General features: G+C 45.2%; 1 protein-coding gene across 3 annotated transcripts in view; it reads left to right on the top strand.

Annotated features, from left to right (window-relative positions):
* Positions 1-1088: 1088 nt before the first annotated feature.
* Positions 1089-22533, top strand: part of ZNF423 (zinc finger protein 423) — a 310604-nt gene continuing 289159 nt past the window's right edge. Inside the window, exon 1 of one of the 3 annotated variants that reach the window (XM_083451817.1) lies at positions 1089-1186. In XM_083451817.1, the coding sequence (XP_083307943.1) occupies positions 1171-1186 (16 nt within the window). In that variant the 5' untranslated portion in view covers positions 1089-1170. Of the gene's footprint in view, positions 1187-15343; positions 16965-22533 lie in introns of those variants that run through there. The other 2 variants (XM_083451816.1, XM_083451818.1) reach the window with 2 other exon arrangements.

Genomic DNA, 22533 nt, shown 5'->3' with positions numbered 1-22533 from the left:
AAACCTCTTATGCCGAGTGTGTGTGTGGAAATACAGAAACGGTTCTGTGCAGAAACTGTGCTACTTCTTTTAGAAGAACAGTTTTAGTATCTTTTTCAGGTCTAGCGCTTGTTCACGCATTGCAGTTAATGGGAGCACTTATCTGGGATGAAAAGCAGACTGGAGGTCTTGAAGCAAGCAGAGCTTCTTAACACATAGGGCTCCAGAGCAGATGAGGAGGCTATCTGCAAATCTGCATGGTGGCAGCTGCTGTGCATATGATTCCTAGTGCACAAATTATAGCTGCTATCAAATACTTACCCAAGGTACAACTTTTCAAAAAAAAAAGTTTGTTTTTCCTGAAACAATGTATGAACCAAAACACAGTCCTCCTTCTAAATTCACACTTCTCTGAAATTTGCAATGTAGTACTCTAGCCAAGTAATGTGTACAAAAACAGATATACAAGGGTAACATGTGCCTAGAAATACATTAGGGATGTGGGTGGCTTTGTAGTCTAAACCACTGAGCCTTTGGGGCTTGCCGATCAGAAGGTTGGCAGTTCGAATCCCTGTGATGGAGTGAGTTGCCATTGGTCTGTCCCAGCTCCTGCCAACCTAGCAGTTCGAAAGCATGCCAGTGCAAGTAGATAAATAGGTACCGCTGCTGCAGGAAGGTAAATGGAGTTTCTGTGCTCTCTGGCTTTTGTTCTGTTGCACCAGAAGCGGTTTAATCATTCTACCCACATGACCCGGAAAGCTGTCTGTGGACAAACGCCAGCTCCCTTGGCCTGAAAGTGAGATGAGCACCACAACCCCATAGTTGCTTTGACTGGACTTAACCATCCAGGGGTCCTTTACCTTTACTTTTAAGAAATGCATTATAGTTGTAGAAAAAACCCATATGAAATGCATTGCATTTGTGAACAGTGCCTGCAAAACTGTGTATATGTTAGGAGAAATCTGTGAATGAATTTTCATGAGAGCTTTAAAATAAATAAATCGCAAATTGATGTGGAAATGTGGAGAACTAAATTTAAGATTAGGGAAAAATAAGAAAAGAAGAGAGAGCAAAACTGACAAATTCCCTCATCTCCACTCATAGGTGTGGGCTTTTTCACAAATTGCACAGCAACGTGTCTGGATTTTCCACCAAGCCTGCCTTTCACCAGCTGACTGGAGATGTCAGACAATGACCCTGAAAAGAGGTGAGTTTCCACATTCAAATGACTTACTCTGAAGTAGTTCCACAGGAGTCTGGGGAACTAACAGCTTGAAGATGATGCCATAGGGGTTGCTTTCGCCTGTTGGTTCCTTTTTGCTATACAGCAGTGAAGGGTTCAGAGCTTCTGTCCAGAAAAAAAACTGGAAATTTGACCAAATAAGATGTGATTATGGAGATGTGTGTTGGGATTTCTCGTCTTTTTATGTAAAAAGCAAGTGTGTGGGACAGAAGGAGAGAGAGCATGAGAACCTGCCTGAGGTGAAGGGCAAGATGGTGCCTCTTACCACCACTGTAGGAACATAGGTCACATCCACACCAAACACGCACATTTGAAGCATATAGCCTCCACCCCCAATCCTGGGAGCTTGTAGCTTACCTTCTCACAGAGCTACAGTTCCCAGTTGCAGAATCAGAGGCAGAGGATGAACCAGGAGAGTAGAAGGCCAAGACAGGGGTGGAGCTTCACCAGGGGCACCGGGGGTTGGGGGGTGGACAGCAGACGGGAGTGGGGCTGGCGCGTGTCCTGAGGGCGTGGCGTGCTGTCCACAGGGGCATGGTGCACGTCCCAGGGGCGTGGCACGCCGTCTGTGGGGGCATGGCACCCAGTGTGGGCGGGGGGCAGCTGCGATGGCCCCCCACCAGGATTGTGCTACCGGGGGCGGTGCGCTCCCCCCGCACTCCTCTTCCTCCGCCAGTGGGCCAAGAGGCAGAGATGACTCAAGTTGCTGAAGAGTCACAGTTGTCTCCTGTTCCTGCTGCAACAAGCTCCCCTCCATCCTTGTCACCCAGCACTATAAGAGGCATAAAAAGGGCAGATGAGAGGTTGGCTGCACACAGGCGTAGTCTCTGATTGCTTGGGGAGAGCCCTGGAGAGGAGGGGATTTAGTTGGCTGTGAAGAGGTGGGGACTTTCAGTCTTGGTAACTCTGCATGGAGTAAGACTACTGGGAATGAGCTCATTAGGTCTGACACTCAGCCAAGTCTGTGGTTTTGCTGATAAAGAGTTAACTCCAACTTTGAACTGTGTGATTACTGGCTGGCGTACACCTGTGACAATAGTTTAACATGTATCCTTCCCAAGCAGTGCCACAATCTCCTTCCACTGCTTTTTACTCATGGTCCCCCTTCTGGTCCAGGCTCCTCTCCCATAAATACTTGCACCCATTGCTTTTTACAAAATTTAAAGTGGGGGCAGAGAGATGCGATCATGGATCTCCTCCATCATTTGTCCACTTATGGGAATCTGGGACTAGCCAGCCGTCATGGAAATATTCTTCAGCTCCTATTCTAAGAAAACCTATTCTAAAATGAAGGCTGCAGGCCATTTAGACTAATTCCTCCGAATGGGTTCAAATATATCCACCTTGCATTAAATGTGTGTGGAGCTTTTCCGCGAGACAAAGAACATAAGAGACCAAATGTTCTCACGCAGATGCCACCCACTCCAAACTACAGGTTTGCTGAACTTACTGCCGTTTAGAAAAGCATGTGTGTAACTGTAAATATCTTAACATTAAGAAAAGGGAAAGAAAGAAAATAGCCGCTTCTAAAATACCGGTTTTACAATTGCCTTGTGCCTCACTGTGCACCTGAGGAGTATATTAATCGGTGGCAGCTCGCAGTATGACTTGTCTTATTGCTTAATTATATAGGGAAAGGAGACATGGAAAAGAGGTGTGAGTGGAAACTGTTAATTTTGCAGAACAGTACTTGATTCATGTTTCTGTTTCCCCGTTCCCCGCTCAGTTGGGAAGCAGGTGGTGGCATAGGCATGATCACCACACACACACACACACACACACACACACACAGCTACCTTGTGTCTGCCTTGGCTTGCTGGCCCATTTCCCTCTAAAGCTCAGTGTACTCTCCTTAAACGAAGTCTGTCTCCCTGAAGGGTGGTAAAGGCTGCTCCACACATTGCATTTTTTTCAAAGTACCTGTTCAGCGCTAGCCCAAGATGTTTTCCTGACTGGGGCAGCTCTGCTACCACCCATGGGTAGGGGAGAAAGTCATTTCAATATGCATTTGAAGGCAAGCCTACCTAATTCACACTTTCCAAAACAACGTGCAAACCGAAACACAGTCACCTTTCAAATTCCACACTTTTCCTAATTTTGCAATGCAAATCTCCAACATGTGCAAAAATGCTTGTGTTGGGGGAGAATATGTGCATTAAAATGTACATCAGTGAACATAATATGCAAAAATGCATTATACGAGGGGAAAGTTGGTTTGTAAAAACGTGTATATTATACAAAATTGCATAGAAAACTGTATGTTAGGAGAAATTCTCACAAAAATGCAAATTGTGGTGGAGATAGTGCGTTTGGGGGGATGACAGAGAGATATACTAAAGTGGCCGGATTCCCCTAGTCTAATACCACATGCAGAAGCCAACCTGACTGATGGTCAGACCTCACTGATTCTGTATATGGACAGCTTCTATATGTGGAGTGGAGGGTGTCATTTTGGCCTTTGCTTGAGGCAGTAAAATGGTTTGGGCTGGCCCTGGCCATTTGGGGAGAGGAAGAAGGAAGGTGAGTCAATTGTGAAAGCAGTTTGTCTCTTCTAATGTGAAACAGGGCCACTTCTTCCCTACAATGCCCACCCCAACATTTGTTCAAACGGGAAAAAGCTGCCAAACGCCAGTACCCACATGATTTCTGTTAGGATTTGTGCATTATCTTCAGGGCATTTTTGTTTCCTGATACATCCACTTGCTTGGTTATTACTCGCATACTTTTCTGTTTCGATTGAAATGTAGGGTGCTAATGATCTGTTTATGCGAAGTGTCCAGAGGCTTTAAGCGTGGATGCTGCAGAGACCAAGAGGGCATCCAGTTGAGTCTTTTGCCTAGGCTTTCCGATGTACTTCTCTTGCCTTTGCGCATTCTGATCTCATGTTTATTTTGACTAAGCCTTTGTGCGTCCCATTTGAGATATTTTACTGTCCTTAAAGAGCAATTCTGTTCTGCAGCTCTTGGTGTGGTGACATTTGTCTATCAACCCAATGACTGCGGGTGGCACTGTGGTCTAAACCACTGAGCCTCTTGGGCTTGCTGATCAGAAGGTCAGTGGTTCGAATCCCCGAAGTGGGGTGAGCTCCCATTCCTCGGTCCCAGCTCCTGCAAACCTAGCAATTTGAAAGCACACCAAAAAGTGCAAGTAAATAAATAGGTACTGCTCTGGTGGGAAGGTAAACGACATTTCCCTGTGCTGCTCTGGTTTCGGTGTTCCGCTGTGCCATGTCATGCTGGCCACATGACCTGGAAAAACTGTCTGCGGACAAACGCCAGCTCCCTCGGCCTGTAAAGCGAGATGAGCACCGCAACTCCAGAGTTGTTTGCGACTGGACTTAACTGTCAGGGGTCCTTTACCTTTAGGGAACATTGTTCCTAATTCTTTGCACACATGGAAACAAAAACCCCTGAAAGTAATCCTTTAACAAACAAGTGTTGGGTCATAGAAGACTAGGTGTTAGTTCTTCCAACTCAGTATACAGTCATTCACAACATTTAAATTTTTGTGTTAAAACTGGACAAGTGCAAGATCTTTACTATTCATCATCCACCTAATTTTGGATCCTAAGCTGGCATTCAGGTTTTTCCGCACTACTATTTATGTCTCCATATCTGCTTGCAACAGGCACACAATGCTGTTGCAACAATGGTGTCAGATGTCCATGCTTTCGTGGTAGTGCACTGGTTAGCGATAGGCAAATCTGTTGATTTTGGTGTCTCTCAGTTTCTCATCTTTCCAGCTTACATTCAGGTCATCACATTTCCACAACAGTCTGCAATTATTTTTTTTTAACTCTCATGGAAATTAGACATCTTAGTATATACTTCTCCTAATGCTCTTTCAAGCAATTTCCCCTAATGACCCAAGTGAATGAGGGTCAGTGGAGCCACTGGAGGGATGGAGAGCATGGCAAAGAGAGGTATTATTAAGCACATTTGTATCGCACTCATTCTACAACGCAGGGAATCTGTAGCTCTCCAGATGAAGGGACTCAAAGCCCATCAACCCCAGCCAGAATGGACAATGGTCAGGAACGATGGAAGTTGGTGTCAGCAATGTCTGGAGAGCATCAGCTTCCCCGGCCCTGGTTCAATGAGCTCATAGTGTAAATCATAGGGTTGCCAGACCCCACCCCACCGGGCTGACCTGAAGTCTCCATGCCCTATCTTAATTTTCAACTAGTGACATATTTGCTCATGTGTTAGACTTTTTATTTGACATGCTCATAGCAACTGCAGTCCACCCCCTGTGACATCACCAGGTCTCACCTTGGAGCCTTGAAGTCCCCTGGGATGCTCCTGACTTGACACCTCTAGTGAATCAGGCTTACCCTCCTTTAATCTCCAGACAACTGCTGCAGAAGTAGCCAACCTGATGTCTTCCAGGTACCATCTCTCATCATTCCTGACCATTGACCATGCTAGCTGGGAATGACGGGAGTTGTAGTCCAAAACATCTGGAGGGGATTGCATTGGCCAGCTCTAGTTCAAGAGGTGTGGGTCAGGTAAATTTTCATTTAAGAATCTGCAAAAACCAGATCCCTCAAGCATCCCTCTGTATGGTGCCTGTGCAAACAGAATATCCTTGTGACCACTCTGGGTTCACCATCACTCTTAGCTGTTTTCTCACAGTGGCTTTCTGGGAGAATTGATTGCTGACCCAGACTGGTGGTGGTTTCCAAAAGAACAGTCATTGGCTGCACTTGCCAGCATCACGGCTGATCTAATTCATGCCAATATTCCACAACGCTGAACTAGAATGTAAAGTCTCCATACTGCCTGACCCCCTCAACCCTTTTCTTGTACAGATAAGCAGAATCATGGCACTTACAGTCACAGTGAATCTCTCACTAGGAGCCATGCGCTCTGTTAACACGCTCTCTTTAGGACAGAATGTGTAAAGTGATTAATTGGCACAATTAGCTGATTAATGGCTTGATCATGTTTTAAAAATGGTCTCGATTAATTGAGGTTGGCCATCTGGGCTCTTCTGCTATGAGCTGCAGGGACCCAAGTAGCACCTCTGATGACTGCTTTTGTACATGCACACACATGTGCACTCCTTCCCACCCTCCCACCAACACACTTACACACACACACTAGGGATGTGTGAATCTGTTATAATTTATCTCAGTTTTAAGTTCAGTCCTCCACATTTACACATCATTTTTTTTTAAAAAAAGTAAATTTGAAAATTCACCAGCATTTTGGGGGCAAATTTGTCCCGAAGCACACATTTTTGACTAATATAAACATTTTTGCAAATATTTATGTCCCTCCTAATCAAACGCATTTCTGCAGGTGCCCCCCCCCACTGAGCTATGCATTTCTATGCACATGTTAGCTGAGCATTTGCACTCTTGATCACATTGCTTGGCTGAAGAACTGCACTGCAAAGTTTGGAGGAGTGCAGAAAGGCTGTAGTTCAGTTTGTGTACTGCTTTAGAGAGTGAAATGAGGTAGGTTTACTTTTCAATGCCAACTGAATCAAATTTCTCCCCCTCTCTAATACCCACACTTGTATTGCCTTTCCCCTGCTGGGGGGCCAGCCTTACAACCTACATCAGGGTAAGCACCAATCGGATGCTTTTTGGGTGGCGAGAGCGCAGTGCAGGTCACATGACTTGTCCAGGAGCGCATCCCGGAAGATGTGCATCCCGGATTTTATCTGAAAAAGTTGGATGGTATGCACTCTATAGCTCAGTGGAAACTAACTGGAACCTTATAATCATAGAATTGTAGAGTTGGAAGGGACTGTGAGGGTCATCTAGTCCAACCCCCTGCAATGCAGGAATCTTTTGCTGCATTCAGACAGCACATTGTTCAGTTTTCCCAACATTTCCTTAACTGATAAGTTCCACATTTTATGTGACGCTTCTGGAATTCCAGCAGAATCTAGTGGAAGTTTAGTGCTCATTTATATGTTAATTGCTTCTAGGGAAAAATATATCAATTTCCCACCCTGTTAGCCTAGAAAGTCATGGGACTTTGGTGCCTGCCACTTTCATTGATCACACTATGGGACAAATTTTGGGGTTGTATTCCAGCATAAAGTTCTTTCCTGCCATTTTCATGGGCAAATCATGAAGGAACAGAAGTGCGCATGTGCAAAAGTGGTGGCGATGTGTCAGATGATGTCCACGGTTGTGTCAAACCACACCCACTGGTGTGAATGACAGGGCAGTATGTTGATCCAAAAGCCACAGTTCCACAATGCAACAGGCAACACTGTGTAAAAGAAAAGTTAGAACTTGGCACAGAACCTCTATCATTATAACCAGGAAAACCAATGTATTGATCCCCTTGTCTGAATGTACCCTTAGTCTTACCTATGTAGCAAGTCCTGGTGGCTATGCTGAATGGTTGACCTGTTATTCACAAATAAATACTGCTATTGAACTTTATCTGGCTGTGATGGAGGCAGCTGCTTCCTGCTATTAGGGCAGACCCACTTCAAGGCTTCCTCACAGTTGAGTCCCCTTCCCAAACCCACAGGATACTACAATCCGATTTATAGACACACTTTCCCCAGAGAGACTCACCAGGTGAAGAGCTATTTTATTTTCGCAGGCTCTTAATTGTTCTTCTTTTTTAAAAGATTGCTGCCAGTTTCTATCTGCTGTTCTTGTTATGATACCTGTTTCATTGTTACTGTGTAAGCTGTCCTGAGGATATTTAAATTGAAGAGCAGTCCATAAATTAATAATAAAAAAATGATGAAAACACTGCAAGAAAGCAATCAAGCATTTCAAGGGGATGTGAAAGTTCCAACAGCACTTAATCTTTGTTGCTCCACTTTCTGCCAAGATAGTATTTTTTTTTTATTAAAACTCTCATAAATGAAGATATAAGACGCCTGAGAGACAACAAAACGGGTTGAAAACAAAACCCTTTTATTAAACTTGTACATGGACCTGCTCCTGTGCTACGAGATCCTAACCCTTAGATATTACAGCAAAGCCACAACTCAAAGCTCTGGGTCTACAACTGAATCATTAGACAGAGGTCTAAACATTAACCTCAGAAAACGGGCATGCCTTGTTTCTCTGGCTGATTGTCTTTCAGCATCACTGTGTGGTCTCACTACTTTCTTTTTTTAATTATGTCATTGCTTGTCCCTCTCTCTCTCTCTTTGGGTGTGTGTGTGCATGTAAACAATACAACGTATTTTAAAAGGCCGTTTTAAACGATGGAGCAAATAACCACCCTATCTCCCTCTAATGGAAAACATAGGTGGTATGTGCTGACAGGTTCATAGCTGGGATGGAATCACGGAGAAACAAGAGGCAGGGGAGGTATTGTGATGCTCAGGGCACAGCCTTTCCCATCCTTGGGTCCCCAGGTGTTGGACGACAACACACGCACAAAAAGGATCAGTGTTACATGATTCCAAACAGTGTTGGGAGGGATGCACAAAGTGGGGTTAAAAAGCTCCCTGCCTTCAGCTATAAAGCAAAAGCGCTGAAGTTCAATAATGGCCGCCGCCCCTGATCCTGTGCCCTTCAGCAGAACACAGCACAGCAGGTGAATATTTCAAAAGGATAAGGAATTAAACTGAAGTTCTCTGAGAGCCCTGAAAGGCACTCCAGGTCTCCTGTTCCAAGCTGGCTGGAGACCTCTACGGGAGAACTCCTTTAGGGGCTGCAGATAATATCATTTTGTTGCATGTTCCAACCCCTGCTGTATTTATTTTCAGGGAACTTAAGCATGTTGAACTCTGTGACCCAGTGCAGACATACTGTAGCCATGGCTAGGAGATTGGGAGTGTCCTGGAAGCATGAGCCCTCCTTCTTTCCCTTTCTTCTACCATTTCCAAGTACCATGCACCATGGTAAGCACTAGGCATACATCAGTGTTTCTGCCAACTGTAGATAGTTCAAATCACAATTTTAAAACCAGGGTTGCGATCTTTAGTTTGCTACTGACCAACTTTGGTTTCCCTACCTTCTGCCCTGCTAATTCCATCAGGCACCAGTTGCTGCTGAGCAAAAGATAAACAAAAGTGCCAGTGTGGGTGTCTTGCTAGCCATAATTAGGGCTGAAGCTGAGGGGAGGAGGCGATGCACAGTTGTGGGTTGGGGGGGGACACATTGCCTGAAGGGATGTTCCTGAACATCTCTGCATAGAAGAAGCAGGCCGTATTATATCTCCCGAGACCTGCATTGGGCTGAGATTGTGGACTCCTCAATTGCTTATAAAAATATTTTATCAAGAGGTAAAGTTGTAATTAGACAGGAATGTTTTTGTTGGTGTGCTTGTGAAAATACTTTGGAAATGCAGATTGTTGTTGTTTTAAAAACAACCATGAAGCTCTTATTCTACTTTAAAAAAATAATTAAGGGAATCCTAGATATTCAGAGGGACATGGGTGGCACTGTGGTCTAAACTACTGAGTCTAGGGCTTGCGATCGGAAGGTCGGCGGTTCAAATCCCCACAACAGGGTGAGCTCCTGTCTGCGGACAAACGTCGGCTCCCTCGGCCTGTAAAGCGAGATGAGCGCAGCAACCCCAGAGTCGTTTGCGACTGGACTTAACTGTCAGGGGTCCTTTTTTTAAAAAAAGTTATAATTAGACAGGAATGTTTTTGTTGGTGTGCTTGTGAAAACACTTTGGAAATGAAGATTGTTGTTGCTGTTTTAAAAAACAACCATGAAGCTCTTATTCAACTTTAAGAAATATCCTAGATATTCAGAAAGAATCATGGGTCCTTTAAGGTGTAACAGATTGTTAACTGCACAATCCTGTACATATACTGATGTGATATAGATATAGATGTATAGTATGTAAATTACTGAGAGATATTTTGTAACAGGTAACTAATACATCAAATAAATAATAATAAAATATGCGATGTATAGAGCCAGTGTAGTGATCAGCATGTTCGGCTACAACTGAAGGCACCTTGGTCCAAATCCTCACTCAGTCATGAAGCTTCCTTTGGGCCAGTCACCTCTCAGCCTCACTAACCTCACAGGGTTGTGAAGATAAAAATGAGGCAGGGAGAGAACCATGTACGCCACCTGGAACTCCTTGCAGAAATGGCAGGGTATAAAAGTAATAATGAGTTCTAAAAAGTAAGTCCCATTTAGTTCAATGTGTCTTATTCCCAAGTAAGTGGATATAGGATTGCCCACTCAAACAGTGTTTCTAATCTTGTTTTACAAATGATCGAAGAAATATTTACCTGTTTTCTTGTTTCCACAACAAGATCATGTAATTTATCTCTGTGGGACGCAGGTTGTTGTGGTATGTGTGTGTGTTTAATGGTTTCAGGTTGTCCAGAATAACTAGCAAGCTAGGGAATGAATTTTCCTCTCAGTGTCTTTTAAGACAGAAAGTATTGATCAGGAAAAGAATGTTAACGTTTTTACTGTACCATAAAGCATTGGCACTAGAAGCCATAGGAAGAAGGTTGTTTTTTTGTTTTTGTTTTTTCTTGGACAGGAGGTTAAAAGAGGAGGAGGAGGAGGAAGTGGTAATGGCCTTTGTTATCAGGGTTGCAAATTAAGAAAATTGTAAAATGCTTGGAGACTCAGATCAAAGCAGCTATGAGATTAGCTTGGAACCCCCCCCCCCCCGCCCCCAAATTTGAATTATCGGTATAGAGAATGCAGGGCTTTCTGTAGAGTGGCACCTATATCTCTACCTGTGGAGAGTCATTACCAATGTAAGCCAATGATGTGAGTCAAATTAATATGGCAATTTGGGTTATATGCAACTAGTTTTCTGTCTCTAGAACTCTGACAGGATGTTTAGGGAAATGGGACTGTACAGTCTTTCTGGCATCAATTACTATTGTTCTTTGGTTGGTGTCTTACTCTCTAGTCCCCATATTTTAATGAAGTTTTCAACAAGCAGGGCACAGAAGCAAACAATCACAAGATGAGAAACACACTAGACAAGAGTTTCAAAAAGCATGGGGGAAATGCAGAGAATACTTCACAAAACAGTGCCCTAAAATACAAACTTGGACTTGTTTCGATTAATGTCTGCAGGAGACTTTGTGGATATTTAAGTTATAATTAGAAAAATCTTAATAATAATTATTCATAAAGGAAACAGCTTATAAGAAGTAAATAAGGAGGCAAGATACAGGATAAAGGAAGTCTTTTATTTGGCTGTTTGTATTGTTGTATGTTATGCTCATTGTATGGTATGTTCATGTTTAATTAGGGTGGATTTCTGTATTGGGGGGTTTATGTTATGTTGTAAATAAAATTTCCAATAATTTTTTTTAAAAAAGATGAGAAACAAAACAGTATACAGAGAATCAGAATACAGCAACAATCCACTGAAAAAGTTTGTGTGATTGCAGAGCCATGAGTTAGCAACTGTGAATGAAGTTCCATGGTTGTATTAACCAAGCTGAAAAATGGAATCCAGGTTGTATCAAAGTGAGCAGTTTTGGATTCATTCCTGGCAACTCTGCAGTATTGTGTGAGGCACTCATACAGTGAAAAATCCAAAACACACTTCAGCCAGCCTGCTATAGAGGGGTCAGACTCCCAACTTCCAATGTCTAGTGACCTCAATCCATGGTGCCACCAGCAAGGAGAAAAAACAAATCTTTGTATCAGAGACAGATAAGTCTCTAAAGATAATCATGCAAGACCCAGTTCAAGGATTAATTTTTGACCAGTGATGGCCTCCATTTCCTAAACATTCACTCCCGAAAGAGCAGCGTGATGGCAAACTCCCATCACATATGCAGGAAGGTTCCATTGGGATCACACCCCCTCCAGCAATTAGAGGAGAATGCCACACTGGGGTCCAGTTCCACTGTAGGAGTTTAGAGAAAAGGCCTCCTGGATTCTATCTGAGATGCTTTTAGGGGGTGGGTTGACTTCCTATACCACAATAGTGAGCTTCTCTTCCCAAGCTACCCGCAAGCCATTTGAGTCCCCCACAGATTTACCATTTATAAATATCTGAAGCTACCCCCCCCGGCCGTTAAGCATTTATTCAAATAAGTGCAGAGGGACTAATAAATCTGCCAAAGAGCAAAGCCCCTCTCCCTCATTGATCAGCTGAAAAGCAAATAAGCGGATTTGGAAAACCTGGAACCAGTTGAAGCGAACGCCTTGGAGAGCTTCAGGCAGAGTCCTTTGGGGAATGGGATGGTCCCAGATCACAATATCACAAATGCCAAAGAGGCTCCCAACCTTCCATTCTTCGAATAGAAGGTATTTATCAGTATGCCAAAACCCAGAGTGACGCAGGATCAGGGTCAGTGGGAAGTCCACAGACTCCTCAATAATGCAGATTTTTTTAAAAATTTGAAGCACCATAGTGAAGGCGGAAGCTGAGAAGCCCAAGCCCCACTTTAGCTCTAGGTTTAAACAGTGTTATTTGCCACCCGGCTGTATTTCCCAGCAGTACCAAAGTTGTTATTTGGAAAAGTCATCGTTAGGAATGCCTTCAAGGCATTTGACTGAGTGGAGTGGGATTTCCCCGAAAACACTGTTTAGACAAATTACATCTGGGGACAGGTTTATGCACTTGATCTACCAATTGCATCCACGCTTTCCGACAATGATTTCAGGCAACAGCTTCAACTCCTTGGGCACCAGCCTTGCTAGAGGGGTGCCCTCTATTGCTTCTGCTCTTTGCTTTGATGATAAGAGGTTTTGGTTAAGATTGTCTGATCTCAGTGCACTGTGGGGGGGATAGTGGATGTGAGGAGTCTCAAACACAGACTCAACCTATTTGAGGATGACATGCTATTAATACTGTTTGATCCCCACATTGCCCTCACAGACCTGAATGGGTCTTTGGAGCAGTTCCATAGTGTGGCAGACTTGGAAATTAATTACACTATAACTATAGTTCTACCCCTTAACATGCCACCCGAGGACCACATTTGACTATTCACTGTTTTTGCCTTCACCCTGTGTTGTGAGAGTTTTAAGTATTTGGGGGCTATCATTCCACATGTTTTTAGGCAATTGAAACCTCCTAACTTTAGGAGGCCCTATAAACCAACTCTAAATGAGCTGAAAGGTTAGTTAGTTTTATCTCAATCTAAGTTGTCTGGGCAGAATAGCAGACATAAATATGCTTTGTTTCTGACGAGGTGAGGGATGCTGGAGCTTTTTAGCTAACATCTGAAACTCTGCTAGGTCTAAGTGGCACGATCTGCTGCTTTTAAAGCAGAAGAACAAGTCAGGTTTTGTCCATTGTATCTCTGCAAGATTCACTGATATCTCCACATTCTGGTCAGTTTCCTTAAGTGGGAGTAGAGGGAGTGTATGATTGGATCTCAGAAGAGGCATCCCATGGCATCTCTGTATGAGTGGCTCACCTCATCTCAGTAGGCTGAATGCAGAACCATGGATGCGCTTCTCTGAAAATACGTGGTTCTTATAGTGTACTTCCTAAAAGTCTGGGGTTTTTTTTGAGGGGAGGGGTTAAGAGTGAAGCATGCCTCAGCTATTGGTTTGGGGAAACAATAAGAGCCTCACTTGGTCAGACCAAAGGTTCCTTTCTTCCAATTTTCTGTTTCTCACAGGGGCTGACCCAGATGCCCACAAGCAAGTCTTTCCTGCAGTGTGGCCCCCACCAGCTGTTTTTCAGAGGTATGCTGCTTTTTAACTTGGAGGTTCCATATAAAGTAAGCTCATTTATTTAAAATATTTATACACAGCTTTTCAGAAGGATTGTCATTAGTAACAGACCAGTGACAGGCGTATTCTCCCCAAATCTGTCTATCCCCTTTTTAAAGCTGACTACGTTACTGGCCACAATCCCAATCTGTGGCAGAAAATTTAATAACTTTCGTATCCTGAGGGGGAAAAAATATTTTGCCAGTCTGGAACAATGAATTGAATCCTGTTCTCCTTGTCTTCACTGATCACCCACTTGAACTACTCTCATGCTGCAGTGTTCACACATCCCATAATCCATCCTTCACCAAATGCTCACTTTATTCCAGCTCATCCTTTCCCTGGATTCAGTAAAGGCAATTCCATACTCCCATACTTAAAGGCCTATTTAGCTCAGCTCCCAAAGCTGTGAATCAGATGTCTACCTGATACTTTTGAAGCTGCAATCCTGTGCAGACATGTGGGAACTCAATGAGTCTTACATTTGAGTAAAGCACTTGGGCTTTCCTGCAGCACAGCTTAAGAACATACCTTTTTACCATATAGGTGGTAAAACATACTGGCTTCTTATGTACCTACGTTTGCTCAGAAGTAAGCCAATGGGCCTCACTCCCAGGAAAAGTGTCCATAGGACCTGCAGCTTTATTTGAGATTAAACCCCACGCTGAATTTTGCTGGACTTACATTTGAGTAAATTTGTCCGGGCTGCGCTGCGCTCTTACGCATCTAGGTGCATGCTCCATTGAACCCAAACGCGCCTTCTTTCTGAGTAAACCTGCACAGCGTCGGCTTGGAATTGCAAATGATGACCTTGCTGCCGCCTGGTCTTTCAAATCAAAGCAATGTTAGAGGGGTTCAGCTTCACATTAGCGAACGATAAACAAAAAACCGCGTAAGATTTCCTTTCTCTCTCTCTCTCTCTCTGAAAGTTTGGGTTAGAGAAAAGAACGGGCGGAAAAATAAAAAGGGCCGTGCGTGCAGACTCGATCCATCCAAATAATAATAATCCGGAGTACAAAGGGAGTCTAAAATCTAAGCAAAATGGGAAGTTGAAGACGGAGGGAGGACTTGCGATGGAGGAATGAAAGAAAATAGCGTGGAGGGTGATCAAAGTAGGTCAGAAAAAAGAGGAAAAGAAGAGAAAATTGTAATGATTTATTTGGGGGGGGGGGTAAAGAAAGGCTCCCCCATGCAGCAGCCCAGATGCTGCAGCTACAGAGGCGGCCAAGGCGCGTGTAAGCGAGGGAGGCCGCGAGGAAGCGCCAGCAGCCTCGGCGACCCCTGCGTCCGTCTGCTTGCGCGCCTCCTCGCCGCCGCCGCCTCTTCCTCCTCCTCCTCCTCCTCCTCCGTCTCCCTCCCCCCGCTCTCCTTCGCCTCGGAGGCGGCTTCGGCTGGCCGACTCCAATCCGTCGCTTGGCTCGATTCCTCCCCTTCCTCCGCCCTCGTCGCCGGTCCGTGTTTTGCGTGCGACCCGAGCTGTATTTCCAGGGCTGTCCATGGCTCGGTGCTGTTGGCTCTCTCTCCGTCTGATCAGCGCAGGCTGTGCGGGGCTCCCTACGGGATCAGAGCGCTCCCCCGCCGGGACTCCACTCCTCACATCCTCCTGCTGGGACTCAGCTACATTTCCAGCCAAGCCTGGCTTTATTATGTGTGTCTGCACTGCAGCCCCAGCAGCAAGATCAGGAGGAGGAAAAAGAGCCAGGACAAAGAAAAGAGAGGCTGGCTGGCGAGAGCCGCTCAAGAAAATTAAGAGCCAAGGAAGCGGCGGCGGCGGCGGCGGCTGCGGCGGCGGGAGCAGCGATGAAGGCAGGCGGATCAGGGCCACCACCTCGGCGCGATTAACACATGGAGGCAGCTAGCGAGCCCTGCATCCATGCCAAGAAACATTTGCCTTGTTTTCAGAAGTGCGTTTGTGCGGGAGGAGGAGGAGGAGGTGGTGGTGGTGGAGGCGGAGGCGGCGAAGGAGGACACCAGCCCGGACCGGCGGCCAGGCGCAGGGAAGGACGCGGCTCCCGAGCCACGCTGAGCTTGTGAAAAGACCCACAAAAGAGAGAGAGAGAAGGGAAAGAGGAAAGGGGGGGGGGGGAGAGAGGAATCCAACCTCACACTCCTTGATATATTTTTTTTAATTGACAGAAAGCATCCTTCCCCAAATATTGTGCATTGTTGGCCGCCCCTCTTTCGGGGAAAGCGAGCAAAACCTTTTATTGCGAAGGAGGTCAGGGGGGATTAAAAGCAGAGGGGGGGGGGAAGCAGCCCAGAAAAGGAGGAGGAGGAGGGAGAGAGCGGGGTACATTAGACCCAAGGGGGAGGAAGATACAGGGAGTTTTTTTTTTAATGCAACCAGGTTGCTGGAAGGGGGGGAGAGAGAGAATTAAATAAACCCAAAGCTGCCACCTTCTCCCCCACCTCGTATTTCGTTGTTGCCGCTGACCCCTTTTCCGCCCCCCTCGAGCGCAAGATCGCGCTTGTTTTGCAAATGGGTTGCGTCGCTTTAGAAAGTCTGAACGGCGCTTAAAGAAAAAGAGAGTTGATGGTGGTGGGGAAGCCGGAGAAACTTTAAATGAGGACACGCGAAGAGTAGGAGCAGTAAAGAGAGGGGTGAAAAGAAAACGGGGGGGGGGGAATCCCCCGAAACGTTTAAATCGGTGTTTTTAAAATTGTATTTATTGATTTGCACCACGTCGCGTGCGCGCGTTTTTATTTTACTCAATTGCATTTGAGAAAGCAGCGGGTTGTTGGGGGGGGGGCAAAGAGGGTCTCTGGCCCGGGAAAGGTCTAGGTCTTTGGGTGCCCGAAGTGGGTGTTTCTAAAAAGAAAAGAAGAGAGAGAGAAAAAAGAAGGGACTCAGAAGTTGCCGCATTGCAACAGGCAAAGAAGTGAGAAATCAAATAATCGATCCGGGCGCTGCTGCTGCCGCCGCCGCCGCTTCGCCTCTTCCAGGAGCCGCCAGCAAAGTTTCAAGTGGGAGAAGGAGGAAGAGGAGGGGGGTAGGAAGGAGAGGGAAAGGAAAAGAGGGAGGGGGAAGGAAGACGAGAAGGAGAGGAGGAGGAGGAAGGAAGGAAGAAAAAAAAGAGGAGAACATCTCGGAGCTGGAAATGTCCAGAAGGAAGCAAGCCAAGCCGCGCTCGGTGAAAGGTAAGCGCCTGGGCTGGACGCATCCTGCTCGGGTTTGTGTGTGTGGAGAGATCTCCCTCTGTCTGAAGCGGATCCTGCCCGGCGCTGGAGTCTCTCGCCGGGCTCCGGGAAGCGGTGTGAGCGCCAGCCAGGCAGCCTGCCTGCCTCTGCCGCGTGACCAATCAGGGCTGGGGCCAGGCTTGGCGGGGATTGCGATTTTGCGAAGCCTTCCTCGCTGCTCCAGCGCCCCCCCCCCACTCGCTGCCCTTTCCCCCCAAGCTCAGTCCGTGGAGCAGCGGCTCATGCTGTCTCCATCGTCGCCTCATTGAGAGTTTTTGTTTCAAGGCTGCAGGACCAGCGAAGAAAGGACGGGGAGGGAGGAGATTCCCTTGATCTGTGCTGAGTTGCAATTCCAAGTTCTATCGCGGAGAGAGAGAGAGAGAGTTGGCTCTTAGAACTCCAAAAAAAGAGAGGGGCATGTGAGGGGGAGAGAGGAATGCCTCTCTTTTTCTGAAAATAGTTTTAGTTCAGCAGTGGAGCCAATGCCTTGCATGTTGAAGGTCCCAGGTGCAACCCGCACCCCCGCCCCACATCTCCGTGCAGGGCTGGGGAAGATTTGCCACCTGAAATCCTGGAGAGTCGCTGCCTGTCCATGTGGATGCAATTCTGGGCTAGGTGGGGTTGACTCTGTAGAAGGCAACTTCCACTTGTGAGTTACTGCGCGTCCCATCAGCGGACAGACCACAAGTGAAAGTCACAAGCCATTAAACAAATTAAAAAGGGCTACCTCTACAATTAGCAGATGCATTTATGTAGGCCTTCCATGCAAACCTCTTCCTGGAGATTTGTGTGGGCCGCAAGATGCTCACACCACGAGTTTAGTATTGTGGAAAGGTCGCTACCCTAAAGAGCTTACCCTTGCTAAAATTTGAGATAGGGAATACCAGCGTATGGGTGAGGGAGATGGATACCATTCATTCAGTTGAATGACTCAGACTTGTTTGGACACAGTAGGCAATTTTTACCTCCTGGCAAACTGGGCTGCAAGCTGAAGACTTTTTACTCCAGGTTAGTTGCCTAATGCTTCAGGACTGCCTTGTATGGCAGTGCACAATGACATTATATATAGGCTTCTACAGGTTGGGTAGCGCATCACTTTGGGACAAGACTCACAGACATCGGTGTGGTGGACAGCTCAACCATGAGGCACCATTGACTTTCCTTCCTCCAGAACAGTCCTGTAGACCTCCACAAGGCTTGAAAAGGAACACCAGGCCTGGCTTGTGGTAAATTGTCTTGTAGATGTGGATCTGCAAAGCCCTTACTCCAGAGTTCCCATTGGGCTTTCTCCAGAGTAAGTTGATTGTAGCTGTAGGTGGGCCACTTAATCCAGAAAGGGTTTCATGGGTAGCTCCAGAGTAGATCTTAGCACTGCAGCTTCGAACCAGTGAATAGTTTAATAAGTTTTGGTGGGTCTTTCAAAAAGGTAGATGAGCTTTCTAGCACAAAGTATTTAGTAGTATAGCCCGATGTAGACCACTTAGGTTCTAGCAAGTTTCAGATGACTGTTGGCAGGAGAACTCCAGCTGTAAATATTACAGTTTTGAGGTTAAGAGTTTCACTTACTGTTCACTTCAGAGCCAGTTTTCAGAGACTGGAAATATTTCCATAACGTAGCCTTAGCCTGCAAGTTGTAAACAGGTTTACTCTGGAGTTAGAAGGCCAGGAGCTCACTGAGACTTTTGGTGAAATTGTTCTAAGGCAACATAGTTCTATGGATTACCATTCTCCTAGCTCTTTTTCAACTGCTCAGCTTCCTTCTCCACCATGCCCCATGTATCCCCTAAGAAGAAGCCCTCCTTTATCCCACGCTGGCAGACTTTTTGAAACAAATGTTTCGAAAAGGGCAATCAGAATGATCAAGGGACTGAAGGAACTCCCCAGTGAGGAAAGCTTGCAACATTTGAGCTTTCTAGTTAAGGAATTAGGTGAGTGTGGGGTGGTGGTGTCATGAACCAGGTGTATAAAATTATGTGTGGTGTGGAGAGAGGGGATAGAGTGAGGTTTTCCTCCCTCTCACTTCTAAAACCTGAAGGCGTCCAATGCAGCTGGATGGTGGGTGAATCAGGACAAACAAAAGGAAGTACTTCTTAACACTGCATAATTAAACTGTGGAACTCTCTGCCTCATGATATATGGTCACCAACTCAGACAGATTTAAAAGGCATTCAGGCAAATTCCTGGAGGATAAGGCTATCCATGGCTACTAGTCATGATGGCCATATATTGCCTCCAATATCTGAGGTAGCTCCACGTGCTGATGGTCACAAATGGGCTGCCATGCTTGTGCCCAGCCTCTGAGCCTCCAACACTCCTCTGCTGGACCAGGGTGAGAACAGGAAGCAGGACTAGATAGGCCTTTGGTTGGATCCAGCAAGGCTTTTCATATGATGCTCAATGGCCCGTCTCAAATACTGGCTCCCCACAGTTCTCTAGCTTTTGCTGATCTTGAAAAGTTGAACCCATGTCCGCCTTCCAAAGCCCACACCTCTAAATTGCCTCTTCTCTGTGGAATTTGCAAACCATTCTGCCCCCCCTCCCCGACACCACCAAACAAAAGTCACATCCTCTTTCAACAAAAGCAGCCTTATAATAATCCACAGACCAAGGCAGAGCAGGCCTGGTTCATTGCCCCCAAGGGCAGTCTTGTGACATTCTGTTGGCAGCTAATGCTGAAATGATTTTTATGTGGGCAGGAGAGTAAAATAACTGCTCTTTCTCCCTTCTTGTTGCTGCCACCGTAAGATTTTATTCCTTGCCATGGGCAGGTTAATGGGGTTTTGTAACAGGGACGTGATTTGATCCCCCTCTGGTCTTGGTTTCCATAAAGCCCCCCCCACTCTCTTATCCTCCTTCCTTTTCCTTGTATAGAATCAGGAGGAATGGCTCTAAAACTTGTATTAATGAACGGTTTTCAATTCGTTAGACAAAACAAGGTTCGATTATGAGGGAGAGGGAAAGGGTATCCCCACAATCTGGCTCTGTAGGTGTGTTTGTGGGGTGAGGGAGTTCAGCCACTTACTCCATGTGGTGCGAAGGTGCTTGCACTCCCCCCAACCCCTCCAATCATCCATTTTAAAGACTTGTGTGCCCTTGGCAGAGTGGGAGCAGAGTGTGTGTCTGCCTTTCTTTGACCACTTGGTACAATGAACAGCACCTTATAAAAAAGATCTGTTTTCGTTTCCCCCTTCGCAATGGGTGCAAACCTTAGCAAACAGCCTTAACTGATGCATTAGCAGAGGTGTCCCGGCTTCTCCTCCTCCTATTCCTTTCCCCCCTCCCTGCCTCACGCTCAGGAGTATAAGGATTTGTGGCTCTATTTCTGTAATGGCTGCTAGACTGTGCCACTTTCTTGCTGCTCTTATTGCTCAATGCAGACAGTGAGGGCTGGAGGAAAGAGGGAGCAGACTCCTTTGCAGTTTGTGTGACAAAAGTGGATGGTTAAGGAGAAGCAGATTCTCTCTCTCTCCCTGTGTGTGTGTGTAAAATTGGGATATGTTGTATGCATATGCAATTTGCGATAGTGGCACACTGCTCCTTTTTGTCCCTGTGTGATCTTGAATCGATCAGCACCTTGTAGATATTTTGATTGTTGATGTGGGAAAGTTGATCCCAGTCTCAGCAAAACTGGAGTGTTAATCATGAATTGCTCTGCTGTTACCTTGAAAATAATCTAATGGGGATAGTAGCCATTACGGAAGTAAGGAGCGTTTGATGTCCAGATCCCAATTTAATGTATGAAGTGAGTTTAGGGGAGGGGGGGGGGAGGAAGAATACTGTATTGTGAACAGGGATTGGATATTGGGTTGTGGCACGACACGTTACTTACAGTACAATCCAGTACATATTTGCTTGTAGGTAAGTCTCACTGTGTTCACTGGGGCTTACTCCCTAGTAAGTGTATTTAGGATTGAAGGCTTAACATAATCAAGTAACGTACACCACAAATAAAAAAGATGCAAGGAGCTTGATTGTAGACGTATTCTATAACCAATTCTGGCAGGGGAATATTAGAAATGAATGGAATAAAAGCTGTCACAAGGATGCGGTGTCTGTCTGTCAATCAGTCAGTGAATCATTCAGTCATTTGCTTCAAGCCAATGGTTTGGCACAAGGAGAAATAGAGCCCTGAATGAGTAAAACTATCATAGTTGGTTTGTGATAGGTATTATGGAGGGAACTCAAAAGGTGTGGCCAGGCAGAACACACACACACACACACACAGAGAGAGAGAGAGAGAGAGAGTCAGAGTGTGCATACCTGATGCCTCCATGTGGTTTACAGAGTTGTGCAAATTCTTATGGTGATTGGTACCATTTCAGGTGGCGGACCGGTGATCATTATTGCACTGATCTAGAAGACAGAACATGGTACAACAGCTCGCTTGCTGAATAGTTGGTGCTTCGCTTGCCTGAGATATTTCACACTACCCTCCCCCAGTTTCAGTTTAACACTGCAACTCTACATCAAAAAAGCTGCTCTGTGAGTGCAGCCTAAAAGCATGAAATTGGAAAATTTGGCATGGCCTAACAAGGTGCCAGTTGATGCTCGGGATTCCAAACTGTGAAAATTTGATGGCCTGTGTTTGCTGAGAATATCTGTCCATTTTAGAGAGGCAGTGATGTTTATATTTGCACCTCGTGGCTTGTTACTTCCAAAGTACCTCCCTGTGATTTTCAGATGAAGGGCGGTATAGAAATTTAATAAATAATGACAATATTTTTTTAAGTGATATGTGCCGTTTGAAGACTTTGAAAAGGCACAGCGAACCAGTTGGCTGAGAAATCTTAAAACCTATGCCTATATTACAGGGTGATCCTATTCATGTATACTCAGAAGTAAGCCCTACTGGGTTCAGTGGGACTTACTCCCAAGTAAATGTGTGCAGGACGATTTGGTTCAAATCCTAAGCATACATATGAGTCCTGTTGAACTCAGTGGGGCTCAATAGATATGTATAGGACGGCATTCTTTATGATTTGGTGAGTGTGTTGGGTTGAAATCCTGAACAATTACTGGGGAGTGAGCTCCATTGTTGAGTATACCTGCATATATTTTATGATGGATATTGCATGGGTATCTGCCAAATGACATTTTCTTTCAAATGAAAAAGGAAGGGTATAGTTTTTTTAAAAAATGAATAATGCATTTTTAAAAATTCAAAAATATATGTTCTCCTCTGGATTTGTAACTGATTTTTGCAATAAAGTTTATTGTAATTTTTTAAAGTAACCTGTTTTATATTCATAGCATTTGCACACTGTATTTAACCCATAATAATATAAAAACTTTACATAAAAGACCCTTTCACCATCTACAAAATCATTTTCCAGATCAAAATATATATTGTCCATTTGCTTTCCCACTTTCCAGATTAAATATATTTGTCTATGAGCTTTTTCCTCATTTCACCCTCTTGAACATATTGTCAGCATAGAAGGATACCATTGAAACCATGTTCCTTTGACATAATTTGAAAACTGGTGGGACAATGAAGGAAAGGCTCCTCATAAAAACTTTCCAGCAACTT

The sequence above is a fragment of the Podarcis tiliguerta genome, assembly GCF_965153285.1.
Source record: "Podarcis tiliguerta genome assembly, chromosome: 8".
In the NCBI taxonomy this organism is placed as follows: Eukaryota; Metazoa; Chordata; class Lepidosauria; order Squamata; family Lacertidae; genus Podarcis; species Podarcis tiliguerta.
This window is presented reverse-complemented; position numbering and strand designations above follow the sequence as displayed.